The sequence below is a fragment of the Grampus griseus genome (genome assembly GCF_964374135.1).
Source record: "Grampus griseus genome assembly, chromosome: 5".
Classification (NCBI taxonomy): Eukaryota; Metazoa; Chordata; class Mammalia; order Artiodactyla; family Delphinidae; genus Grampus; species Grampus griseus.
In genome coordinates, this window is record NC_138998.1 from 113422584 (window position 1) to 113445393 (window position 22810).

At 38.4% G+C, this 22810-nt stretch overlaps 1 protein-coding gene across 1 annotated transcript in view; it reads right to left on the minus strand.

The window, feature by feature from the left end:
- The window catches only part of ROBO2 (roundabout guidance receptor 2), a gene marked incomplete at both ends in the record, with an annotated part of 574004 nt that extends 558449 nt beyond the window's left edge, over window positions 1-15555 (minus strand). The window contains one exon of the mRNA XM_082654134.1: window positions 15495-15555. Coding sequence (XP_082510260.1) covers window positions 15495-15555 — 61 coding nt within the window. The remainder of the gene's footprint in view (window positions 1-15494) is intronic.
- Window positions 15556-22810: the final 7255 nt, after the last annotated feature.

Consider the following 22810-nt stretch of genomic DNA (forward strand, 5'->3'; position numbering starts at 1 on the left):
ACATGAGTACATATTGAAGAGCCAGACTAAGCTGCTACATCAAAAATAAATGTAAAATGAACAGAAGAATTAGAATAATTTTAAAAGAACACTGAGGCTTGGCTTAAATTACCATCTAAATAATAACAGCCTGGATGACATTAGAATCATGCTGAAAAACAGTATGAAGAAGCACCACCTTGCATTTTCTAGTTGCCTACACAGGGCACCAAAACCAGAAGCTTTTCTATCTATGCACCTCAGATGATAGGCAAGCTTTCTAAACCTTACACAACTTTATTTGAACTGTGCCATGTACTCAATGCAATCAAAATATATAAAGAGAGGTCATAGGGATGGATTATAATGATAACATCCCAAATCCCTTATGCTAAACTAGCCTATAGATATAAACATATATATGTATATATATATATGTATACATATATATATATATACGTATCAATATATAAGAACTTCTTTGTAAATCATTGACTGCCCCTTATATCCAAGTGCTCACGGGAAACAAACACCTGCCACCCTTAACATTTTCTCATTAGATGTTTCTCTAAAATCTCAAGTGTATTGTAATTAGTTTCTTTATCAAACAAACAAAAACGTGATTTGGATGCTGTGAAATAGATCGGTGTAGACAACATTTTGAATATAATCACTTAACATCGTGCTTTTAGTTTGATGGTCATCATAAAACATTGCCAAAATATAAGAATGGCTAACTGATTTTCCTATAAGCGTTCATTTGGGACATTTTTACCATTTCAGTTGTATCTGACAATAGCCACTATTAACAGTTCATGAAACACTATTTTTTTTAACGACTACTGGTGGTATTGAAAATTTAGCAACTTCTTTTTCAAAAGCATTGACAATATATAAGATCTAATTTGCAAAAGAGCCAAAGTAGTATGAAGACCTTTCCTGTCTGCCTTCCCCCCCCCCCTTAAAAACAGAAGGTATTAATCACTGGATTTCAAAGGCAGCTGACTGATGCTATTCACTGAGTAGGGCATTCTCACTAATGTGGCCCCATGAATAACTCTCAAGGCTTTTATTAGGGCTGAGTGGACTTCTTAGCAGCACAGCCTCCCTTTAGCAACCCTCTTCCCCTCAGGCTCCAAAAGGATTATAGATAGCAGCTGAAAGAAAGCATCATTGGTAAAAACAAAAGTGTTTAAAGGGGAAAAAAATGGGAGCAAAGTGGACATATTGGAGACAAGTCATGATTCATGGCCTGTACTGTGTTCCGCCTCTCTTTTTCTTATTCAATACACTCTTTAGTTTTACTGCTGGATAAGAGGGGACCAGACCAGTGCACTTCTCCTAGCAACCAATATCAGACAGCAAAGAAGCCATGTCATCTGCTCAAAGGGAAAACGGAAGAATTTGGGGTCATACAAAGCCAGACACATGTTCTTTTGCATCTGATCCCAAATTGATTATCAAAAAGGATTCAGTAAATGCTAAATAATTCTGTTTTATGTGAATGTTAACAATCCATAGAACTAAATATCAGCTTGTCCGCTTGCTATATAGCAGAGTTTCAAATGCTGGTCCAATTCATTTCGTTCAAATGTTCCGTTTTTCACTTTTCCAACACCCCCTCACTCCTCATTGTTCATAGAGACTGCCTCTCCCAGGTATATCCTTGCACTTCCTGGACTATTTCAAATGCAAAGATCACACATAAACTCCTGTAACACCCCAAGTTCAGAAAGCTTTGAATTGCACCCTGAGAAAGATAGACTATAAAAGCAATTGCCTAGTTGTCTTATTTGCATGCCATGCTTAGTTGCTGCTTAGAAAGATAAAAACCACTTTCTGAAAAGAAAAGTTACACGAACTTGGAATTTAAATTTAACATGATGAGACGCTTTTACTGAGCAGCTCAAAAATCTGGGGAGTTTCATAAGATCCAACTGGTGAACATCACAGGTGTTACAGTTTAACAGAAAAGTACAATAATAATTCATAGCCCAGGAAATGTTCTTCATAAAATAACAGTTGTCTGATGGATTGTGAGTAGAGGGCAGGTATCAAACAACTCAGAAGTTTATTCATATCTTACAGTCATGTGTGTATGGGGCAGGGGGGGATAAGAGGTATCTCTGCCCAAAATCTGTACCCAAAGGTGTACATATTTTTCCCATTCTTTATTCTTTCATTTTGTATTACAAGCTCGCATTATCCAGGCTTTCAAATCACAAAGGCGAATTGAAACACTTAAAGACTTTTGTACTTAGCTGCAGAATCACCTACAAGTTTTCAGGATAGCCAGTGAGGAACTCCCCTGTGAACTCTGTTAGCACTTTCTTTTCTGATGAAGTTATTCAACAGCATTTGTGAGAAGAAAAGGAGGCTGCAAACCTCAACTGAATAACAGCTTGAAGATTTGTAAGTACAGGGCTCAGGTACCATGGAAATACATTTTCATTGTTAGTTTTTAACTCTTGAGATTATCACTGCTTCGAAGAAAAGTATCCTCACAGCCCATTTTGAATGAAAAAAATGCTGAGGTATGTTAAGTTACCGGGCACTTTCTTTTTGAAAGGTAACATTCTTCTTACTCTGTATCTCCTCTAATCAATGATGCAGATGCAGTTAGGGAGGGGTTCGCATAATTTGCATTTGGGTGAAGGCATCTTGTAGTTGTTGACATGCAAAGGTGTTTTAGAATGAACAAGCTGTTGCATATTTAAGGTGGGGAAGCTGAAATGCCTGCTCTAGTTTTAATAGATCAACAATTAACTCAGTTTTCAATAACTACTCATTATTTGATCACACATTAAAGTTCACTTTAAAATAAAGAGATACAAAACTCAACTTAGAATGCCTATTGCTAGGTTCATCCTGAATTTCCCTTAATTTACTGTAACCCTGAAAACTACGTTTTATAATTATCAGATGTACCTTAACAAATTAGTGTCCTGTATTCGAGCATTTGCTAGTATTTGTAAGTATATATTGTTAAACTTTAAAGTATGGCTATAACGTTGATTTATAAAATTTATAACCTTTTCTTTATAAAGAAAACCTCTTGACTTAATTTTTTTTGAAAGTCAAAAGTTCTCCCTTTTTTGTTCTTACTTATGAACATTTAAATTGGTTATAACCGTTGCACAGGTTTTGGACAAATCCTTTAAATACCAAATTGTTTCCTTGTTCTTTGCTTAAGCTTGAAAAGCAGTGTAATGAAACAGTTGAGTTATATTCCATGTTCTCCAGTTCATTTCCAAAAAGGCTTGGGACCAAAAACTAGGGGAAGAGATCCCACATCAATCCTTACAACAGAAATTAAAAAGTGGCTGTTGGGCTTCCCAGGTGGCGCAGTGGTTGAGAGTCCTCCTGCCGATGCAGCGGACACGGGTTCGTGCCCCGGTCCGGCAAGATCCCACATGCCGCGGAGCGGCTGGGCCCGTGAGCCATGGCCGCTGAGCCTGCGCGTCCGGAGACTGTGCTCCGCAACGGGAGAGGCCACAACAGTGAGAGGCCCGCGTACCGCAAAAAAAAAAAAAAAAAAAAAAAAAAAAAAAAAGTGGCTGTTAACCCCTCTCCTGAGCTAAAACTGCCATATCACATACAGTTCTAGTCACAGTGGCCATAAACTAGTAAGTACATTGGCTTAAGACTATTGTTATTTTAGTATTTAATTTTTGAATCCCATTTATTCATGAAGAAACAGTAAGTACCATTGGTCATTAACGAATGAAAGTGGATGTGAATCATAAGGCTAGTGGATTTTGACTATTATCCATAATCAAATCATTAAGCCCATATCAAAATACAGCCCCCATGCAGACTGCACAATAACTCATTATTTTCAAAGATGGATATTTATGGTTTGGGATAATTTTTTTCCAGGATAAATTTTCCCCTTTAATTGTACTCAAACATAATGCAAATGATAGGACATTTAACAAAATGACTTACAGTAAGAGAACTTAAGCCTGAGACGTTGAAGAGTACACGGTCAAATATCTATTTTTTTATATAAGAATCTTAAGTCCTACCATTAATTAGTGGTAAAGCTTAAACTGGAGTCCACAGCTTCTGGACACCCATGGTGTATCCCTTCCACAATAGCAATGATTTTGCTTTAGTCAGGTTATCCTTGATATATACACAACCACTCAATATGCAAATCTGGTTAATGGATAATTGTAAAAAGTATTAGAATCAATGATGTCTATACTAGATGTAAGAAAGATAAGTGGGCTATTCAGGAAAAAAATGTTGAGTGGAGACAATGTTAATTTTTAAATATTTTCTGTACTAGAAGTGTTTACTTGGAATTCAGTAAGCTTTGTCTCTTAAAAGATTTATCTTCATGATACTTTATATCAAAAGCACCAAGTAAAAGATGTAAATCAGTAAATGTGAACCAAAACGCAGGGTTTTACTAGCATGTTCTGTTTGTTAACAAATTTCTATTTGTAGTATGCCTCTCTTGTTTATTCCTTTCATTCATAATACCACTCACTTGGGAATCCCATTTGCTCTGTAATCAGCACATGATGCAATGGAAACATACATGTCATAGCACGTTTGTCACGGTTGCATAGGTGTGGACACAGATGAGTCCCCTTAAGAAGCAACAAAAGTTCTTATTTAGTCACCTGAAGACTCATGCTTGAAAGGTTATATGAAAATCTTCGTGAAACGCATCTCAAATGTAGTTCATGATTAGCCTGATAGAAAAAGTCCTCTTAAATTTACTTCTACTCCATACTAGGAAAGGAATACCAATAGAATAAAAATACTACTACTACTAAAAAATAATAATAAATAACACTTAATTGGGGTTTAGTAAGTACCAGGCACTGTTCAAAGCATTTTAATATAATTTCTACACATATAACATATATATGTAACATACAGATGTATATTACATATATATACACATCTAATTCCATATATGATAACATATCAATATATATGCACACATATGTTCCATATACATATATATATACATACATGGGTATATATATGTGTGTGTGTGTGTGTGATTAATATATATTCATCTATTCCTCATATCAGCTATTTGAGAAGACACTATTATAATGCCAATTTTAAAGATAAGTACACTCAGAATGGTTAAATTATTTGCTCTTATTCACTCAGTAGTGTTTGTTGACTGCCTTTCAGTAATTATCTCACACTGCCCCTCCATACAACTATGTTACAATTAAACTAGACTCCTTGCCTTTCCCCTAGCACACCTTTGTCATCTCCATGCCATTCCTCCTGCTATTCCTTTTGCTGGAATGCAATTTCCAATCTTTCTGTCTATTAAAAGTTCACTCTTGGGCTTCCCTGGTGGCGCAGCGGTTGAGAGTCCTCCTGCCGATGCAGCGGACACGGGTTCGTGCCCCGGTCCGGCAAGATCCCACATGCCGCGGAGCGGCTGGGCCCGTGAGCCATGGCCGCTGAGCCTGCGCGTCCGGAGACTGTGCTCCGCAACGGGAGAGGCCACAACAGTGAGAGGCCCGCGTACCGCAAAAAAAAAAAAAAAAAAAAAAAGTTCACTCTTCTTCTAAGGCCCACATTAAGTGACCCATTTGGTGTTGACTCTTCCCAGATTGCACTAGCTGGAAATCATCTATTCGTTCTCTGAGTTCCCAGACTATGTTGTGTGTTCCTTCAACCCCACACCCTGCTCCCTGCGTTTACCGGATACTATTATTTTAGTGACTTGAATATTTGTTATCTTCCCTACTAAAGAATCATCTCCTTGAAGGTGGGAACTATTTAACTTCATTATGTCCCTCACAGAGCCCTCAGCAAGGTGCTTTGTTTATAAATAGGTGCTCAATAAGCATGTGCTGAATCAAATGAATAACCTCAAGGTATCTCAAGCTAATTCCCTTGTTGACATGTTCGGAAAACAGCTGGCCATTTTCGGTTAGTTACAAGAGCCTGGAACTCTTGTTAAGGAGTTCCAGGGTTGAGAAGCTGGAAATAGTCTTTTGAGAGAAGTGTGGTATAGAGATAAAAAACATCCCTGGACTCTAGTTTCAGCTCTACTACTAAGCAGCAATAGGCTATGTGACAAGGCACATAAAAACTCTGAGCTTCACACATGCACCCCAATGTTCACTGCAGCACTATTTACAATAACCAGGACATGGAAGCAACCTAAATGTCCATCAACAGAGGAATGGATAAAGAAGATGTGGTACATATATACAATGGAATATTACTCAGCCATAAAAAGGAATGAAATTGGGTCATTTTTAGAGATGTGGATGGACCTAGAGACTGTCATACAGGGTGAAGTAAGTCAGAAAGAGAAAAACAAATATCGTATGTTAATGCATATACGTGGAATCTAGAAAAATGGTATAGATGATCTTATTTGCAAAGCAGAAATAGAGACACAGACGTAGAGAACAAATGTATGGTCACCAAGGGGGGAAGGGGAGGGTGGGATTAATTGGGTTATTGGGATTGACATAGATACACTATTGATACTATGTATAAAATAGATAACTAATGAGAACATACTGTATAGCTCAGGGAACTCTACTAATGCTTTGTGGTGACCTAAATGGGAAGGAAATCCAAAAGAGAGGGGATATATGTATGCATATAGCTGATTTACTTTGCTGTACAGTAGAAACTAACACAAAATTGTAAAGCAACTATACTCCAATAAAAATTAATTTAAAAAAACCTCTGAGCTTCATTCTCCATCTGTCCAACCAACAAGAGAATTGTACCACAAAACTGCAAAAACTTCTTCTAGCTCTGAGATGTTATCATTCTGTGATTTACATTTAGTATTGTTGAAGTCTCTGCTAAAAGTGACAATTTCAATTTGGGTTAATTTCATTTGTAAAACTTTACAGGACAACTGAAGAACATTGAGAAGATAATCACTGAAGGGATTAGAAATTAGGACTGGACTTCCCTAGTGGCGCAGTGGTTAAGAATCTGTCTGCCCATGCAAGGGGACACGGGTTCAAGCCCTGTTCCGGGAAGATCCCACATGCCGCAGAGCAACTAAGCCCGTGCGCCACAACTACCGAGCCTGCACTCTAGAGCCCGCGAGCCACAACTACTGAGCCTGTGTGCCACAGCTACTGAAGCCTGCACACCTAGAGGCTGTGCTCCTCAACAAGAGAAGCCACCACAATGAGAAGCCTGCACACTGCAAACAAGAGTAGCCCCCACTCACTCCAAATAGAGAAAGCTCACGTGCAGCAAGGAAGACCCAACCAGCCAAAAATAAAAATAAATAAATAATTTTTAAAAAAAGAAAGAAATTAGGACTCCTGGAAACTTAAAGCATATTATTATCATATAAAATTGTCTCACTACAAACTTATATCCAACTTGTAAAGGCCGTTCAACATTTTCTTTCCATGGTGAATTGAAAGAATATATTTACCTCATACATTGCGAGTGGGAATGTAAAATGGTATAGTTGCTTTGGAAAACAGTCTTGCAGTTCCTCAAAAGGTTAAACACAGAATTACCATATGACCCAGCAAGTCCACTCCAGTTATACACCCAAGAGAAATGAAAACATACGTGTGCACAAAGATTAATACACAAATGTTCATAGCAACGATCTTTATAATAGACCCAAAGTGGAAACAACCTAAATGTCCATGAACTGATAATTCAAAGAATAAATGATGTGGAATACTATTCAGCAATAAAAAAGAATGAAGTACTGATATACACTACAACATGGATGACCCTTGAAAACATTAGATGAAGGGAAAGAAGCCAGTCACAAAAGACCATATATTGTAAGATTCTATTTGCATGAAATATCCAAAATAGACAAATCTACAGAGACAGAAAGTTGACTAGTGGCTTCCTCAGGCTGGGGAAGGGATGGCAGATAAGGAGCAGAATACTTGGCTTCTTTTTTTGGATGACAAAAACGTTCTAAAATTGGATTGTAGTTATGGTTGCACAATTCTCTGAATACACTAAAAACCACTGAATTGTACACTTTACATGAGTAACTTGTTTGTGAAATATAATGTGAATTATATTTCAATCATTTCAGTGAAGTTGTTGGGGGAAAATATTTAAGCAGCAAAATTTAGAGAATGTCTATGTTTGCTTTATCTCAGTTTTAAAAAATAAATTTTCCGGTAAGATTCCTTTGAGTTATTTTCTTAAAATCAAAAGTAGGTCTATAAAGAGGGTCCTACCTGCCAAATTCCTGGGTATATCTCAGTTTAGTATCAGTGATGGTAAATAGGGTCCTAGACATGATGATTATAACAGTAGATAGGGTAGGGTAATTCCAGTTGCTGCAGGTATTTTAATCTTCCTCTTCTTTTTCAAGTATTAGTGAGCTATATAATTGGAGACCAATTTTTAAAGTATTCTTTTTAATTCTATGCCTGAACTAAAGTAATCATTTTTATCTGTTGCTAATGCTTAAATGAAAAGTTGCCCCAAAGGTGAAGAAAAGTCTCACTTTTTGGACTAGATATCATTGTATAAGTCAAAATGCCTTAGTCAGATAAGAGTGTATGTGGTCCTATTAAGGTACATTAGAATCATTTGAAGGAGTGCCCTGTCAAAATATATACACCACTCAACAGTGTGCTAAAACATCCAACAGTGTTAGTATGGAGATTGGGAGTGACCATGTAAGTCACACCATTGTTGAAAATACTCTTGGTTAGAAAAGAGACATATCAAAGCAAATAGTCAATTCTATATCTCCTGCCAGGTGAAAGGTGGAATACTAAATCATCAGAAATCATGATGTCATTTATGTCAAAATATGCATGTTTGATAACTCTCTCTCTCTAAAGAGAGAGAGAGAGAATGAGAGACAAACACAAATACACACCCCCAAATAAATAAATAAACCTAGTTCAAATGGTAAACGTTTCACATGTTGGGCTAGGGCATGAAAAGAAACATCTCAAAAGCACTCCATAAGCACATTTTCATTTATTCAACAAATACTTGATTCTACTATGTGTCATCCTGTGCTCTAGGCACTGGAGGAACACAGGTAAACAAATAGACAAGGAAAGTCCATGCCCTAGGAGCTCAGTAGAAGAAGCAGACAATAATCATACTAACATATGCATACAGCTAACAGTCTTCTAAACTCTAGACGGTCTCCCTTCAGAACAGAAGGCTTACTGTCTAATATAGTCAAGATTTGCTTACTGTCTAATATAGTCAAGACAATGTTTCCCTCCAGGCCAAAGGTTAGGCAGATTTCCTTATCGTCCACTATAAAATATCCTGGTTCCCAAGCTCAGGGCTCGTCAGCTTTGTGTGTGCACCATCTACCTGGCCCCCACTGCATTGCCCCTAAGGGTCTTCAGGGGAAAGGTAAATCTATACAAACATGAAGTCATGCTGCTTGCTGTGACATAACTAATGAAATCTACCACCTGTGACCCAGGAGTTTCATGTCCTTTGCCAGCATTCATGAAGTTGTAGCAGTCTAACTTCTTAGCTCGCAAGTAGGGTACAATGTGGGTGCCTTCAAGGTTGTTTATACAAACACGTGCATGTGCGTGTGGACACGTGCTCACACACCCACATAAACTTTAAGAAGGTGATAAGAGCTCAGAAAAATATTAAGATAGGTAAGGGGGGTAGTCCAATAGTGTTTTGAGGGGAGCATTTTTACATTAGGTGGTCCATATATCTGAAGAGATGATATTGGATAGGGACTCATTAAACCAATTGAAAAAAACCCATGCAATGATCAGGGGAAGCACATTTCAGGTGAAAGAAAGAACAAATGCAAAAGCCCTGAGTCAGGAACAAAACATCAAAAAGCAAGGTCTAAACCTAGGTTCCAGTAGGGAGTGTGAACAGATGAGGTCAGAGAGGCAGTGAGGGACCTGAATTTGAAGAGTCCTGTAAACTACTGCGAAGAGTTATCAGTGGAAGCCATTAGAAGCTTCTGAGCAAGGTGCTGCCATTATCTTATTTACATGCTTTTGAAAGGTCCCTGTGGCTACTGGGCGGAGAACTAACTGGTTGGAGGTAAGGTGTGGGGATAGGAAGAACAGAAATGGAAGCAGGATGATCATTTATCAGATTATTCCAATAGTCCAGGTTTTGACCAGGATGGTAGTGGTTGACTTAGTAAGAAACATTTGGAATCTATTTGAAAATGCATCAAAACAAGAAGATGAATTAATGGATGCCTAGAGGGATGGGTAAACGGATAGATATGTGGTAATCAAGTATAGTAAAAAACGGTAGAATCTACATGGCAATATGAGTGTTCACTGTAAAATTCAGCTATGTTGCATGTTTGAAAATGCTTATATAAAAATGTTGGGGAAACACTCACAAACACACGCATAAAATTTTAGGTATCAGGGTATATTTCAAAGGATTTACTAACAAGTCAGATATGGGCTGTGAGAACAAGTCAAAAATGATTCCTAGTTTTGGGTCATGATAAAACTGTGAATAGTGATGCCATTCACTGAGCTGGAGATGACTGGAAGGAGAAGCCAATTCTATTCCTGGCTTGAGTTTGGTATATTCATTTTAAAAATTATTTTATTGAGGTATAATTGACATACAACATTATATTAGTTTCAGGTGTAGAACACAATGACTCGCTATTTGTATACATTGGGAAATGATCACCACAACAAATCTAGTTACTATCCAAGTCTGATATATTCTTCTTAGATATCAAGCAAAGATGTCATGTAGTCAGCTGGATATGTTAAGTAATGTACGGGCGCTGGAGATACCATGGTAAATAGAAGAGCCAAGTTGTAATCTCATGGAATTTACATTCTTCCACAAGTGATTAGGGCAATTTGAGAAGTATCAGAATAAAGAAGTATTTAAAACCCATGCGACCAGATGAAAGACATTAAGGATTAGGTGCAAATGGAGGAAAAAACACTAAGGATTGAGGCCTAGATCACTCCAATGTTGTTTTTTTAGAGACAGGTTTTTTGGGTGAATATGCTACACTTTAGATGCTATATTAGACTTCTGCTATGCTGAAACATTGCCAGAGTTTATGGAAATTTCCCCTTAAAAGACTTTATGTCATCATTCATTCATGCTTCACTCAATAATTTAAAAAAGAAGAAAATCATTAACAACATCAATGTATTGATTTGGGTTGACAGGGCTATACCTGGAAACACTATAAGAAGCATAACAATACTTCTCTTTGAAAATAAATCTCTAATATAGCACTCTATAACTTTCTGCTAGAACTCAGGTCTGTAGACGTCTGTCTGCCTAAACTGGAAAAAGAACTATATAAGTTTGCATCAAGCTCTATAGGATTGTAAAAGAAAAACGATGAGTCAAGACCCCAACTGGGTATATCCAAAGTTAAAATATTATTAACATATCTCCTTTAAATGCAGATTTTCTAAATTGTTATCCAAGACACCTCTCACCTATTTTCTTCATTCTTCAAATATTTCTTTAATTCTTTCCACTGGGTCCAAAAAAGAAGGAGGGGAAGGAAGAAATGAAGGCGGAAGAGAAAGAGGTGGTACAGGAGGAGTAGGAGGAGAGCTAGGAATAGAAATAAGTAAAAGGAAAATCTGGGCTTCCCTGGTGGCGCAGTGATTGAGAGTTCCCCTGCTGATGCAGGGGACACGGGTTCGTACCCCGGTCCAGGAGGATCTCACATGCCGCGGAGCGGCTGGGCCCGTGAGCCATGGCCGCTGGGCCTGCGCGTCCGGAGCCTGCGCTCCGCAACGGGAGAGGCCACAACAGTGAGGGGCCTGCGTACCGGGGCGGAAAAAAAAAAAAAGGAAAATCTGTTTTTTCTAACTCTTCAAAAATCAAATTGCACATAGGAAGTAAATAAATAAATAACTCCTATGGACTGCAGGAGCTACTGAAGCAGATATTACTGAACACACACATCCTACATACGTAAGCTCCCTTCATTACTATATATGTATCCAAATGTAGGCCATGTTCTTACATATCCATATTTTTATTAGCAAAGATGCTATTTTATACAGGTTGCTCAAGGATGCAATAACTAGAATTTTTTTTTTTTGGTATAATCATGACCTTTTTTTTCTTTAATATACTCTTTTCTCTATGTATTAAGAAATCTTTTTGGTTTATGGTCCACATGTTGCCTAGAATCAAAGGTTATTCAAACAAAGCCAATTCAAACGTGGTATTAGTGTATAGTTGCAAGAAGAAATTTCAGGTTACTTATATGCAATTTAAGTTCTGAAATGGACTACATACAGCTACAATAATGAGTCCACTACTGAAAGAAGCACTTTAGCAAAACCTATAAACCTATATGAGATTATATATCTGCACCATGCACACGTATCATCTTTATCTCTCCAAATATCACAAGTGCCATTTTCATTTTAGAACAGTTAAGGATTGAAGACAAGAAATATTTTCATCTTAAAAACATCTTTTCGGGCTTCCCTGGTGGTGCAGTGATTGAGAGTCCACCTGCCAATGCAGGGGACACGGGTTCGTGCCCCGGTCCGAGAAGATCCCACATGCCACGGAGTGGCTGGGCCCGTGAGCCATGGCCGCTGAGCCTGCGCGTCCGGAGCCCATGCTCCTCAACGGGAGAGGCCACAGCAGTGAGAGGCAAAACATCTTTTCACCAGTATTGTAAAATTATTGAACTGACACAATGTATTTAATATAGATATAATCCAACAGTCTTGTGACAGTTCATATTAGTTCCCTGTAAATGATTACAAAACCATATTCTTATTTAAAAATAAAGAAAATCTGGAGAACAAAGGCTAAATTCAATACATATTCTCATACATAATAGTAAGGAAAAATCTGCATTTGGTTAATTAATCTGTATCGAATGAGATAATCTTTATTTACATCCCAAATAGAAAAGTTTGCCTGTAGTTCTCAATTAACTTAATATTTATTCTCTACAGATTCCTACAGACACAAGATACAGAAAAATCATAAATAATAATGGCACATAACTTTCATGAGGATGCAAAACTCTAACATTTTTCATATACTATAAAAATGCACATATAAATAACCCACCAAGCAAATTTCAATGCAAATCTATGTATCATTTGTCACTGAATAAAATTAATTTCTGTGTCTAGCACAAGGAGAGTCAGTATATCTTTCAAATGGTACAAGCTTCTCTAAATTTGAAATTCATGGGGAGAATAAGCACACACTTCTAAGAAGGATAATAAGTAACTAGAAATCATAGAACCCTGGAAAAGTAAGAAGGCTTAGAGATCCTACAAACAACCCCCTCATTATATATGTAAACACACAATCCCAGTGTGTTGAAATAGCCTAGAGGGCAGTGTTGTCTACATCCCCAATTTTTAACAATCCCCATGGAGGGGCTGTCATCATTAGGGGGTAAACCAAGGGCAATCCAATGTCAAACATATGACTTGCATACTAATTCAGTAAGTGTCCACAGTTTCCATTGCTTTGGACATAGTAGATGCTAAATACAAAAACTAGTTTCACACACACAAGAATTTAATACTACCTTTTCAACTCCTCAATCTTGGGCATTTTTCACTACATTACTATGAACGTTGCTGCACAGTTATGGCCCAGACACAAATTACCCCCTTATCCTATAATGTTAAAACAGAACAAAGGTCCTAGGTGTATCTGTGGGACAGGAAGGGCAAGGTGAGTGGAGAGCGGGAAAGAAGGGAGGGAGCTAGGATACGAAGGAGGGAGGGAAGGGGAGAAATGATGTCTTGCTACTGCTGTTCCAGCAGCAAGGTGGTTAATTGCATTTGTTTCATATATCTCCAAACACCCTGGTACATTAATTACATTCTGTAACACCAAGCTCTTCTGATTCCCTCTGTCACTTCCACTGAGCAATTTAATTGTATTCCAGCTAGCTACACAACGACTGAAAAAAAAACCAACAACTTGGTGATAGTTCTGTAATCTAATATATAGTTTATAATGCATTTCTGGCATTGCAGTATATAAATTCATGGTTTGTGAGGACATATCCAAAAAGTTATATTAAAGTCTTATTGTGACAATCAAAACACTTGGGACAAAACCTTTTTGTGATTGTCATCTAAATGTATTACAAAGGTAAATGTATTGAAGAAGAAAATGTCTGGTGAATGATTAGATATGATTAGAGATATTGCCACAGTAGAATTCACAGTGATTTACTCCTATACATCTACTACTTAGAAGGGAAAAAAGAAAAAAGCAGTGTGTCCACATGAACGCTCGCCTACTATCGCTGGGGGGCATGGGTACTTATGTAGTCCAGGATTGAAAACAGCCACTTGACTGAAGGTAAACTCATCCTTCTTGCCTCATGTTTATAGAAGGGCTTCCTTTTTGAGTCTGATACATGGGGCTCTGTGCAACAGCCGCTGCCAGGAACAAAGTTAGCTCCTACAGGCGGGCAAAAATAGGCAGTGTCCCAAATAATGACTTCGTCCACAATGCAAATACTGGAGGAAAGTTTATGTAGCAACAAGCTACTATAATGGCTCAAGTATCTGGACCAATACACCTCAGATTATTTATAAGTACAGTAATTAAAAATCTAAAGTACTACAATCCACACATGCAGGCAAAAATATCATGCTCTAATCTTCTCTTTAGACCAATTATTTCTATTGATGTGAAAATTAAAGTCGCTAGGTTAATACCAAATTGTTCTTTTGACTTTCTTCTTTGGAACAAACAAACAAAAAAGCATGTTAACGATTCCTTCCACTCATCATTCAAAAGAGCTACAAAAAAGGATTTTGCAATCCTCCCACAGGAAACTGACATCCTATGAAAATACCCCAGGAAACCAAATCTGAACAAAAGACAGGAGAATCAGAGGCAGAATGCTGTCTGCTTGACAGACTGACTCAACCTAGAGGGAGACACCTACAGCACCTGTTTCAGATCCCCATTGTGTTTGCCACTAGGGACTGAGCTGAGCGTTCCGTACCCACAGCCAGCCCACAGCTTCTGCTTCCCCCTTCCTGGAGCCTCGCCCTGTCTTACTTTTGACAGTTTTCTCCCTATGATCTAAATCTTCATTCTGATATCACGCTAGGAGAGCACTTACCAGCACGCAGGTGATACACATTGATCCCTGAGATCCCTGACTCAAATTCCTAACCTACTGCACCTTCACTGGGGTATCTATTACTTACTTCACTTGAATTTCTAAGCCAAAGTTCAGATACAAGAACAAACCCCAAATGGAGAACAAGCACAAGAGTATTAGACTCGTTCACGAGATTTACTTTCACATTTCTTTTTCTAACAAAACTGAGAGCCCATCATTTATTACCCAACTCCTCAATTAATTAAGTAAATTACAACAATAGGTGACTCCTAACACGTTCCATCTGCAGCAGTTTAGAAACAAAAGACTTAAAACCTCTGCTTCCCCCAAAGCCCCCATGCCTGGCCAAAAGGGACCAAAGGATATAATGTCATTTTATTTATAGCCCACATCCAACTCAGAAAGAAATGTTGGGGTTTTTTTTGGGGGGGGGGAGGGACAGGATAGAAACATTTTAACTTACCATCAACCCGAACATATAAAAATCCACAGAGCAGTAGTTGTGTAAACATCAGCCGACTCATTTTGACATATTAAAAAGGATCCAGATTGTTTAAGAAACCAATCCCAGAGAGCAAAAGTACAAAAATAAGTATCAAAAAAAGAGGTAGGTCCAAAGTTTAGACTTTTCTAGCTGCTAATTAAGTCAAGAAGAGCAAATGGCAAGATCAGAAGGGGTTAGTGGAGAGGTCTTGAATGGGGCACATTTAGATCCATCCAAATTAACAGAGAGCACTCCCAAGGCTGCTGTATTTCCTCACTGTGGCTTCCTAAATTCCCACGAATTCAGCCCAGCCGGAGGGATTATTCAAGTGTGTCTAACCCCCTCTCCTCAGGCTTCATGGCAATCCAAAGCCAAGTTCGTTCTTCAGAAGTCAAGAAGATGACGGGAGAGGAAAAAGACCTAATTCCTAGAAAGTGTTCCACAAACTTGCCAGCGCGCTGCCGAAAAAAAACATTGGCCTGCCCACTGGTTTCCTTTCCCCCGGTCTCCGTCTGGGTAGCAGCTCCACGTCCAGAGTTTTTTCACTAAACTTCCATAACAAGGATGTGTCAAAGCAACACTTTGCAGGCGGGCCGATTTGGCGGCCCTCTCCTTTGCAACCTCGTTGCCTCCCTCCACCTCTCTCGTTCCCGAAAGAGAGGCAAAGGGAAATAGGGACGAGGCGGGTGGAGAATCCGAACTCCTACGTGGTGGGGCTGCAGGGAGGGAGGGAAGGCGGGAGGGATAGAGGGGCAGGGCTGAGGCTGCTGCCACCCCCCCGCGGTGCCGCCTCCGAGCGGCTGTGAACCCTGGCGGCGGCAGGCGGCGGGCGGGTGCGGAGCGGGGCGGGTGAGCCCAGGGGCCCAGGAGCGGGAGAGCAGGGGAGCGCGCGGTCCAGCCGCCCGCCCGGGTCTAGCCGCCAGTCCACCTGGTACGGCCGCCGCCGCCGCTGCCGCTGCTCCCGCGGCCCCGCAGCAGAGCGTCCGCCTCCTCCTGCAGCTGCCGCGGGTGGAAGGACTTAGAGGGAAGGCGAGGAGGCGGGAGCGGAGGGGAGGAATGAAAGCTGCTTGGAGTCTGCCCCGGGGAGGGGGGCGGGGGGTGATGAGGGGGTGCACGGAGCCTCCACTTCCACGCTCCGCCACCCGCCCGCACAGGGGGCGCCAGCCCGCTGTGCAGTGGGGGAAGGGGGAGCTGGAAAGCCTAGAGTCCTAGTGGGACAGAAATTAACAAATTCGGAGCCGAGGCTACCGGTCAACTCCTTCCCCTTCTCTGCGCCTCGTCGTCCCTCCCTGCTTCCCGCCTCAGGAGGGGATAGGTGGGCTCTAGCTTCCTGCCCTTCGCCGCGTCCCGTTTAATGGGCAGGTAATTTTCTCGGTGAGCGATTTCATGGAAGCCCTTCCTAATTATTCATCCCTCCGTCTGCCGGAGATGCACGGAGATGCACACGCTTTCTGGAAAAAGATCATCCGTCCAGGACCCCGGGTGCAGCCTCATTACCCGTTAAAATCACACAAACATTCACTCTTCACCTTTTAGCAAAATGAGAAGCTGAGCGGGAGGGAGAAAAGGAAAGGAAACAATATAACCACCTCTTGGAGCGGAAAGGTTGTGTCGGGGTGCTTTCTCCGTCGTTAAAAAGGCACAAAAAGGGGGGGAGGGAGATGTACAGAAATCCGTAGTCTCCACTGGCTTGTTTTAGCCAAGATCTATGGCCCCCTGAGGAATCCCGGGTGGGGGGGAGGGGAAGGGGTGGCATCCCCTCTCCTGTTACTCAGTTGCCTTATGACCCCCTCAAAGATGAATTTGACGCGGGGCTGAGGGATGCCAGGGAGTTCAGAAAACGCTTAGGATGGAGAAAGGAGATCAGGGAGCTTGGGTGCGGGGGACCGGTACCCGAAGTTATTACCCTCCAGAGACTATCACCTCCGAAAGGAAGTTCGTAAAACCTGAAAACCCAACTGAGCTAACGAAGCTCAAAAACAGCTGAATTGCAGCCCAAAGATGACAAAATCCTGAAAATTAAGGCAGAACCCACCAAGTGAATGCCATTCAGGACCGGGAAGATTAAGGCAGCCCACATTAGATCAAAGGGATGCTAGTGTCTGGGGTGCCACTGGTGTGGCCGGTGGAGCCCGGCCCACGTGTGATCACAGGCTCGCTGGTAGTTGTTTGATGCTAGTTCGGATGATTACAAGGCGAGTTATAAGAACTCGCGCAGGTTCCCGAGCCGAGCTAAAAGCTGGATGGTGAGTCTTTAGTTCCCCCTACTGGAAAATATTAGAAAAGATTCTTTCTGTTCGTGGCCTTGTGAAGCAGTTTGAAGAAGAAGAGCCTTTGTCTGGTGGTACATTTTGGTGTTGCCACTCAATTTAGCGCTCCCTTGCCTCTTATGGATGTGATATTGTGTGTTTCAAAAAAAAAATGGTCAGTGACACACAAGTAATTAGGAGAGTTTTTATGGCACCTCTGCATGCTTGAAAATTATGGTAATGAAATAGTCTTGCAGAAGAATAAAACAAGCCACTCTTCTTGTGAAGCATTAAGAGTAATTTCAGCACAATTTTTATATACATTATTTAGTTGTTTTAAAAAAGTGCATTAGCGTGCTGAAGTTAAATCACTTGAATTCTCACAGTAATGATTTCTAAATGTATTATTCTTTTACCACTCTAAGAAAAGAAGTGGGGAGGGGAGGGCGAGACAAGTTCACATGCTTTTTTTTTTTTTTTTTTTTTAACCCAAAGGGCCAAGTCTAACTTAGATGATATGGTGGTCATGGAAAATGACAAAATTCATTGGATTAATATCTCTCTTATCTATCTTTAATGTTGCCAAATAATTTATAATTCTTTAAATTTTTCATTTTAAACATTCTGATTAGATTTAAAATCAGGGATTACAAAGCCTACTTTATTCCTCTAATGCACCACCACCACCACCACTACCCAATTTCTATTTCAAATTTCCCTACATGGGTACAACAGAAAATATTCTGAAAGTAAAGTCTCCCTAATAATAATGCAGAAATTAACAAATCATATAGACTTAAAGCTCTTTAATTTTAAGATAGATCTCAGAAAGGAAGATATTGGGACATTTCATCTTGAAGAGTTTTGTCATGGCTATTCATCTGGAGGGAAGAAGGTAGATTTGACTTCATATATGTTACACTCAACCATCTACAAATGCCTTTCCTTAGGTGATCTATAAAGTCACTCAGAGGCAGAAAGGGTGTGCGTGGGAAGTTGGAGGAGGGTAGTTTGAAGGAGAATGACCTAGCAATTGCTGTTGTTCCCTAGGGCAGAAAAATGTTACCTCACATCTCACAGAAAGTTGTCCTTGTATAGAGTATGACAAATGACCTCACACAGAGAAAAGATTTATTTAAGAGACATTCCTTTGGTTACATCTATTTGGCATTTTGGACCAAGCATCATCATTTTGCATTCATACTTTACTTACTAAAGGTGACAAAACACACCATTGATTTCAGTCTGGTGCCATCTTTTTGCAATACATTACCTACATTATTTAATAATGTCTGTAACAAAGGAATTTAGGGGTCTATGTTTTGTGATTTTTCTTGAAGGTAAGTTCATAAATGATGTTTAAAAAGAATACTCTGTCAGTCTCATTTGACATAAAATGTGACCAAGGAAAACTGATAACTTTACATATAAGACTCTCATACCAAGTGATGGTTCAAGATTATGACCAAAACTCTCAACACTAACAGTTACTGTAAGAGTCTACAGACAGAAATGTAATATGGACAACAATAAGTCCAAGGGGAACAAAGACACTACCTTCTGGGAGGTTTGATAAGATCTGTATTAGAGAAAAGTTTACATTTCTATTAAATTTAACACACTTTTAGTGAGCAGTGTCTATAGAAGAAATGGATTCCTTACTTGGTTTTTCTAAAAGGAAAATCTTTAAAACCTGAACATTCTAGTAGAAGTTGGAAATTCAATTTTAGTAGCGCTTTAGCTAAAAAAATTTTTTTTAGGTTTTCATTAAGACAAAGCCAGAAATAGCTTAGAACAATGAAGCACCCGCATCGCCAGATTAGAAGGTTTAAGATACATAAAATTAAATGGACACTTAGCTATAATATCTTCCCAAATATCAACTGTTTTTGTTTTTTCTTCTCTAAACAAGCTGCTAAGTAGAAAATGTACACGGAAATCTATGTAAAACCTGGAATGGTATTATGATGTGCTCAAAATGTGCCTACCAGATAAATATATATTTTAAGATATCTAAAGACATCTATGTGTAGGAGACTATAATTAACCCTAATTGGGGTAAGGTGATCAAATGATCTTCTCTGTGATTGCACTTCTGAGTTGGCATTCCTGGAGAAACATAAAATACTCATCTGAAGCCAATCTGCACAACATAAGATATAAAATATTAAATATTTCTTTTCCATACCAGATTCCCAAAGGATGTGGTATAATTTGAAAAACCCCAATCTATTTATTTTTTACTCTTTCCATCATGCCCTCATTATAGTTGCAAGGTGGTATACATAGGTAAATTAACTGATCCCTGATAATAATTTTAATATCTACTATGAAGTGGTGAGCACTTGCTATATGGCAGGAATTGTTCTAGTTTTTAAAAATTCATTAAATCATTTAAATCCTATGAGAGCCTTATGTGGTTGATATTATTCCCATTGTACAGATGAGAAAACTGAAGTTTAGATATCTAACCCAAATTAATAAAAAGTGCAATCTTCCTTTGAATCCAGATCTCTCCACAAAATCTATGCTCCTAAGGGTTTTAAAATATCTTCCACATTGTAGAAACACTGTAACACTTTAATAAATTGCTTTGATTGATTAATTTAAGATCTGGTACATCAAAACATATAGAAATACATAATCGGTTTTTGTTACCAAAATTGAAGAATATTTTTTACAGCCAGAAGACCATTTGTTATCAGTTCAGTTTGAATTTTTCTATATAAGATTGTCTTACCATACTATGCAGAAACAACACATTTACATGAAACGTATGGGTTACTATCTACAAAAGAACACAGGACAATTAAAATAAGCGAAGCATTAAAAATCCAGATCAGAGAAGAATGACTTATGTGCTCTTAGGTTATTCTTCTTTTTATTACACTCCAACTTGTTGCAAAACGATTTGAGGAAGCCAAGATAAATTGCATTTTGTTCTTCTGAAATATGTTCTAAGTATCTGATTTCAGTCAATTCATTTTCGATATTCACTAATACTCTGTAAGTAATCAGTCTGCCTATCTATGTATCTATCTATGATTAGTACTTTTGGTACATTACATGGAGTTATTAAAATATTCCATTCTTAGAGATCTGAGATTTAAGTTGACTGAAATGTAGCAATATATCACAAAAACAAAGTATTTTCTACCAAATACCGTCATTTGTGGTCAAGAAGAATTTTTCTTTTTTTTAGAATTAAAATCAATTTGGAAAATTATTTTCTATCTTGATTGAAAACTTCAGTGATACTTCCAAACTTAACATAGCTTTTGATTAAATAAAATATTACATTAAGTGTTAATAATAAATAATATCGAGGCATAATTTCTCTAAGTGTGTATACCTTAAAATTTAGAATTTTTTAAAACACATAAAGCTATTTCGGAGTTCATCAATGAGATTTTATCTCCTTAAGGTCAGTACTCCTCATTCTGAGGTTGTCCGTTACCCCCTTCCCTCCGTTTAAGTGATCTATGAAACCGCAACCTCAGCCCATAAATTAAAAAGTAGCTCTTTGGTGGGGAAGATAACCTTTCATCTAGATTAGGAAAGCGTTCTTAGAAATAAGCAGAATTGTCAGTCTTGCCAAGATAGAAATTATTTACAGGTGCACCTCCGTCTATGATGCCTCTGACCATAACAGGCTAGGCTTCCTATCCCTGCATAGTCTTTTACTGCTGGTTATTTTATCATCTCTATTTAAAGCTCTCGAGTTCTAATTTTAGTATACAGCCTAATTCCAATGATGTTAAATAATACACTTTTTGCTATTTTTATATCACAACATAATGAACCCAGGAAAATCCCTTTGATTTTTTGCCAAACTATTCCAAGTCCATCTGCTCCAACCTGGGCTTTGTATAATTGAATTTTAGCAACACAACTGTAATCCTAATAAGAAGGTTTCTCTAAAAATCCAAAACAGAATTTTTGTTGTTCTTAAGAAGAAGGGATTGTCAAAGATTTAGGAAAAGATTCATCATACCTATAGGCCAAAATTTTTAGTTATCTGCTCACTGAGTTGTCTTTTAGACTATTTAACAATGGATTCTTCAAATTCAAAAGAAGTTGCTTACTCTCTCTTAACAATAATATCATGGAATTAATCCAAGGGCACATGTAATCCAATTGAACTGCCTATGGTTCTGTCATACAGAAGAACTAATCTGCTCGGGAGCAAATTCTGATTTTCTTCCAATATCCAAATTATCTTATTTCTGCCTGATAAAATAACTTCTGGCTGCCTGCAGAGTTCTTGAAGTCCTTCTACAACGAGTACTACGTTTTCAGTTGTTAGATACCAGCAGGGAGGCTAGGTAATATAATTTTGCTTTAAAAAGTGAGAGATGTAAATACACATTCTCTTACTAAAGTGATAAAGTGAAATATCTGGGGACTTCCCTGGGGTCCAATGGTTAAGACTTCACCTTCCAGTGCAGGCAGTGTGCGTTCAATCCCTGGTGGGGCAGCTAAGATCCCACATGCCTCGTGGCCAAAAAACCCAAAACATAAAAAAGAGAAGCAATATTGTAACAAACTCAATAAAGACTTAAAATGGTCCACATCAAAAACAAATCTTTTTTTAAAAAGTGAAATATCTGGAAAAGTTGTCATGGTACAAGTTTAGAAACAAAACTACAAATGAAGGAATAATATGACATATAAAGTACTTCAGATCAAAATATTTCAATTTGGATAAAAAGTCTCTCTTAAGCAGTTTCTAGTGATTCATCATTTACTAAAAAGCAGTATAGGTATAAGTGACTTTTGTTTTCTGAGTACTTTTGGCTTTTCCATTATATACTAATACTAATGTAAAAAGATCGAAAAATCAAATCATTAAAATTGAAAAATGCTAGTGTAGTTTTTGACAATTTCATACAAACGGTATGGTCCTCCTATCAAATTGGCTTGTTTTAATTTTTAATATACTTTATTTTCAATGACTAGCTCTTTATATTTAGTAGGAGTACACAATTTAAATGTTTATCTAATGTAAGCTATATTGAGCATCTAAAAATTAACTTAAAATTTTTA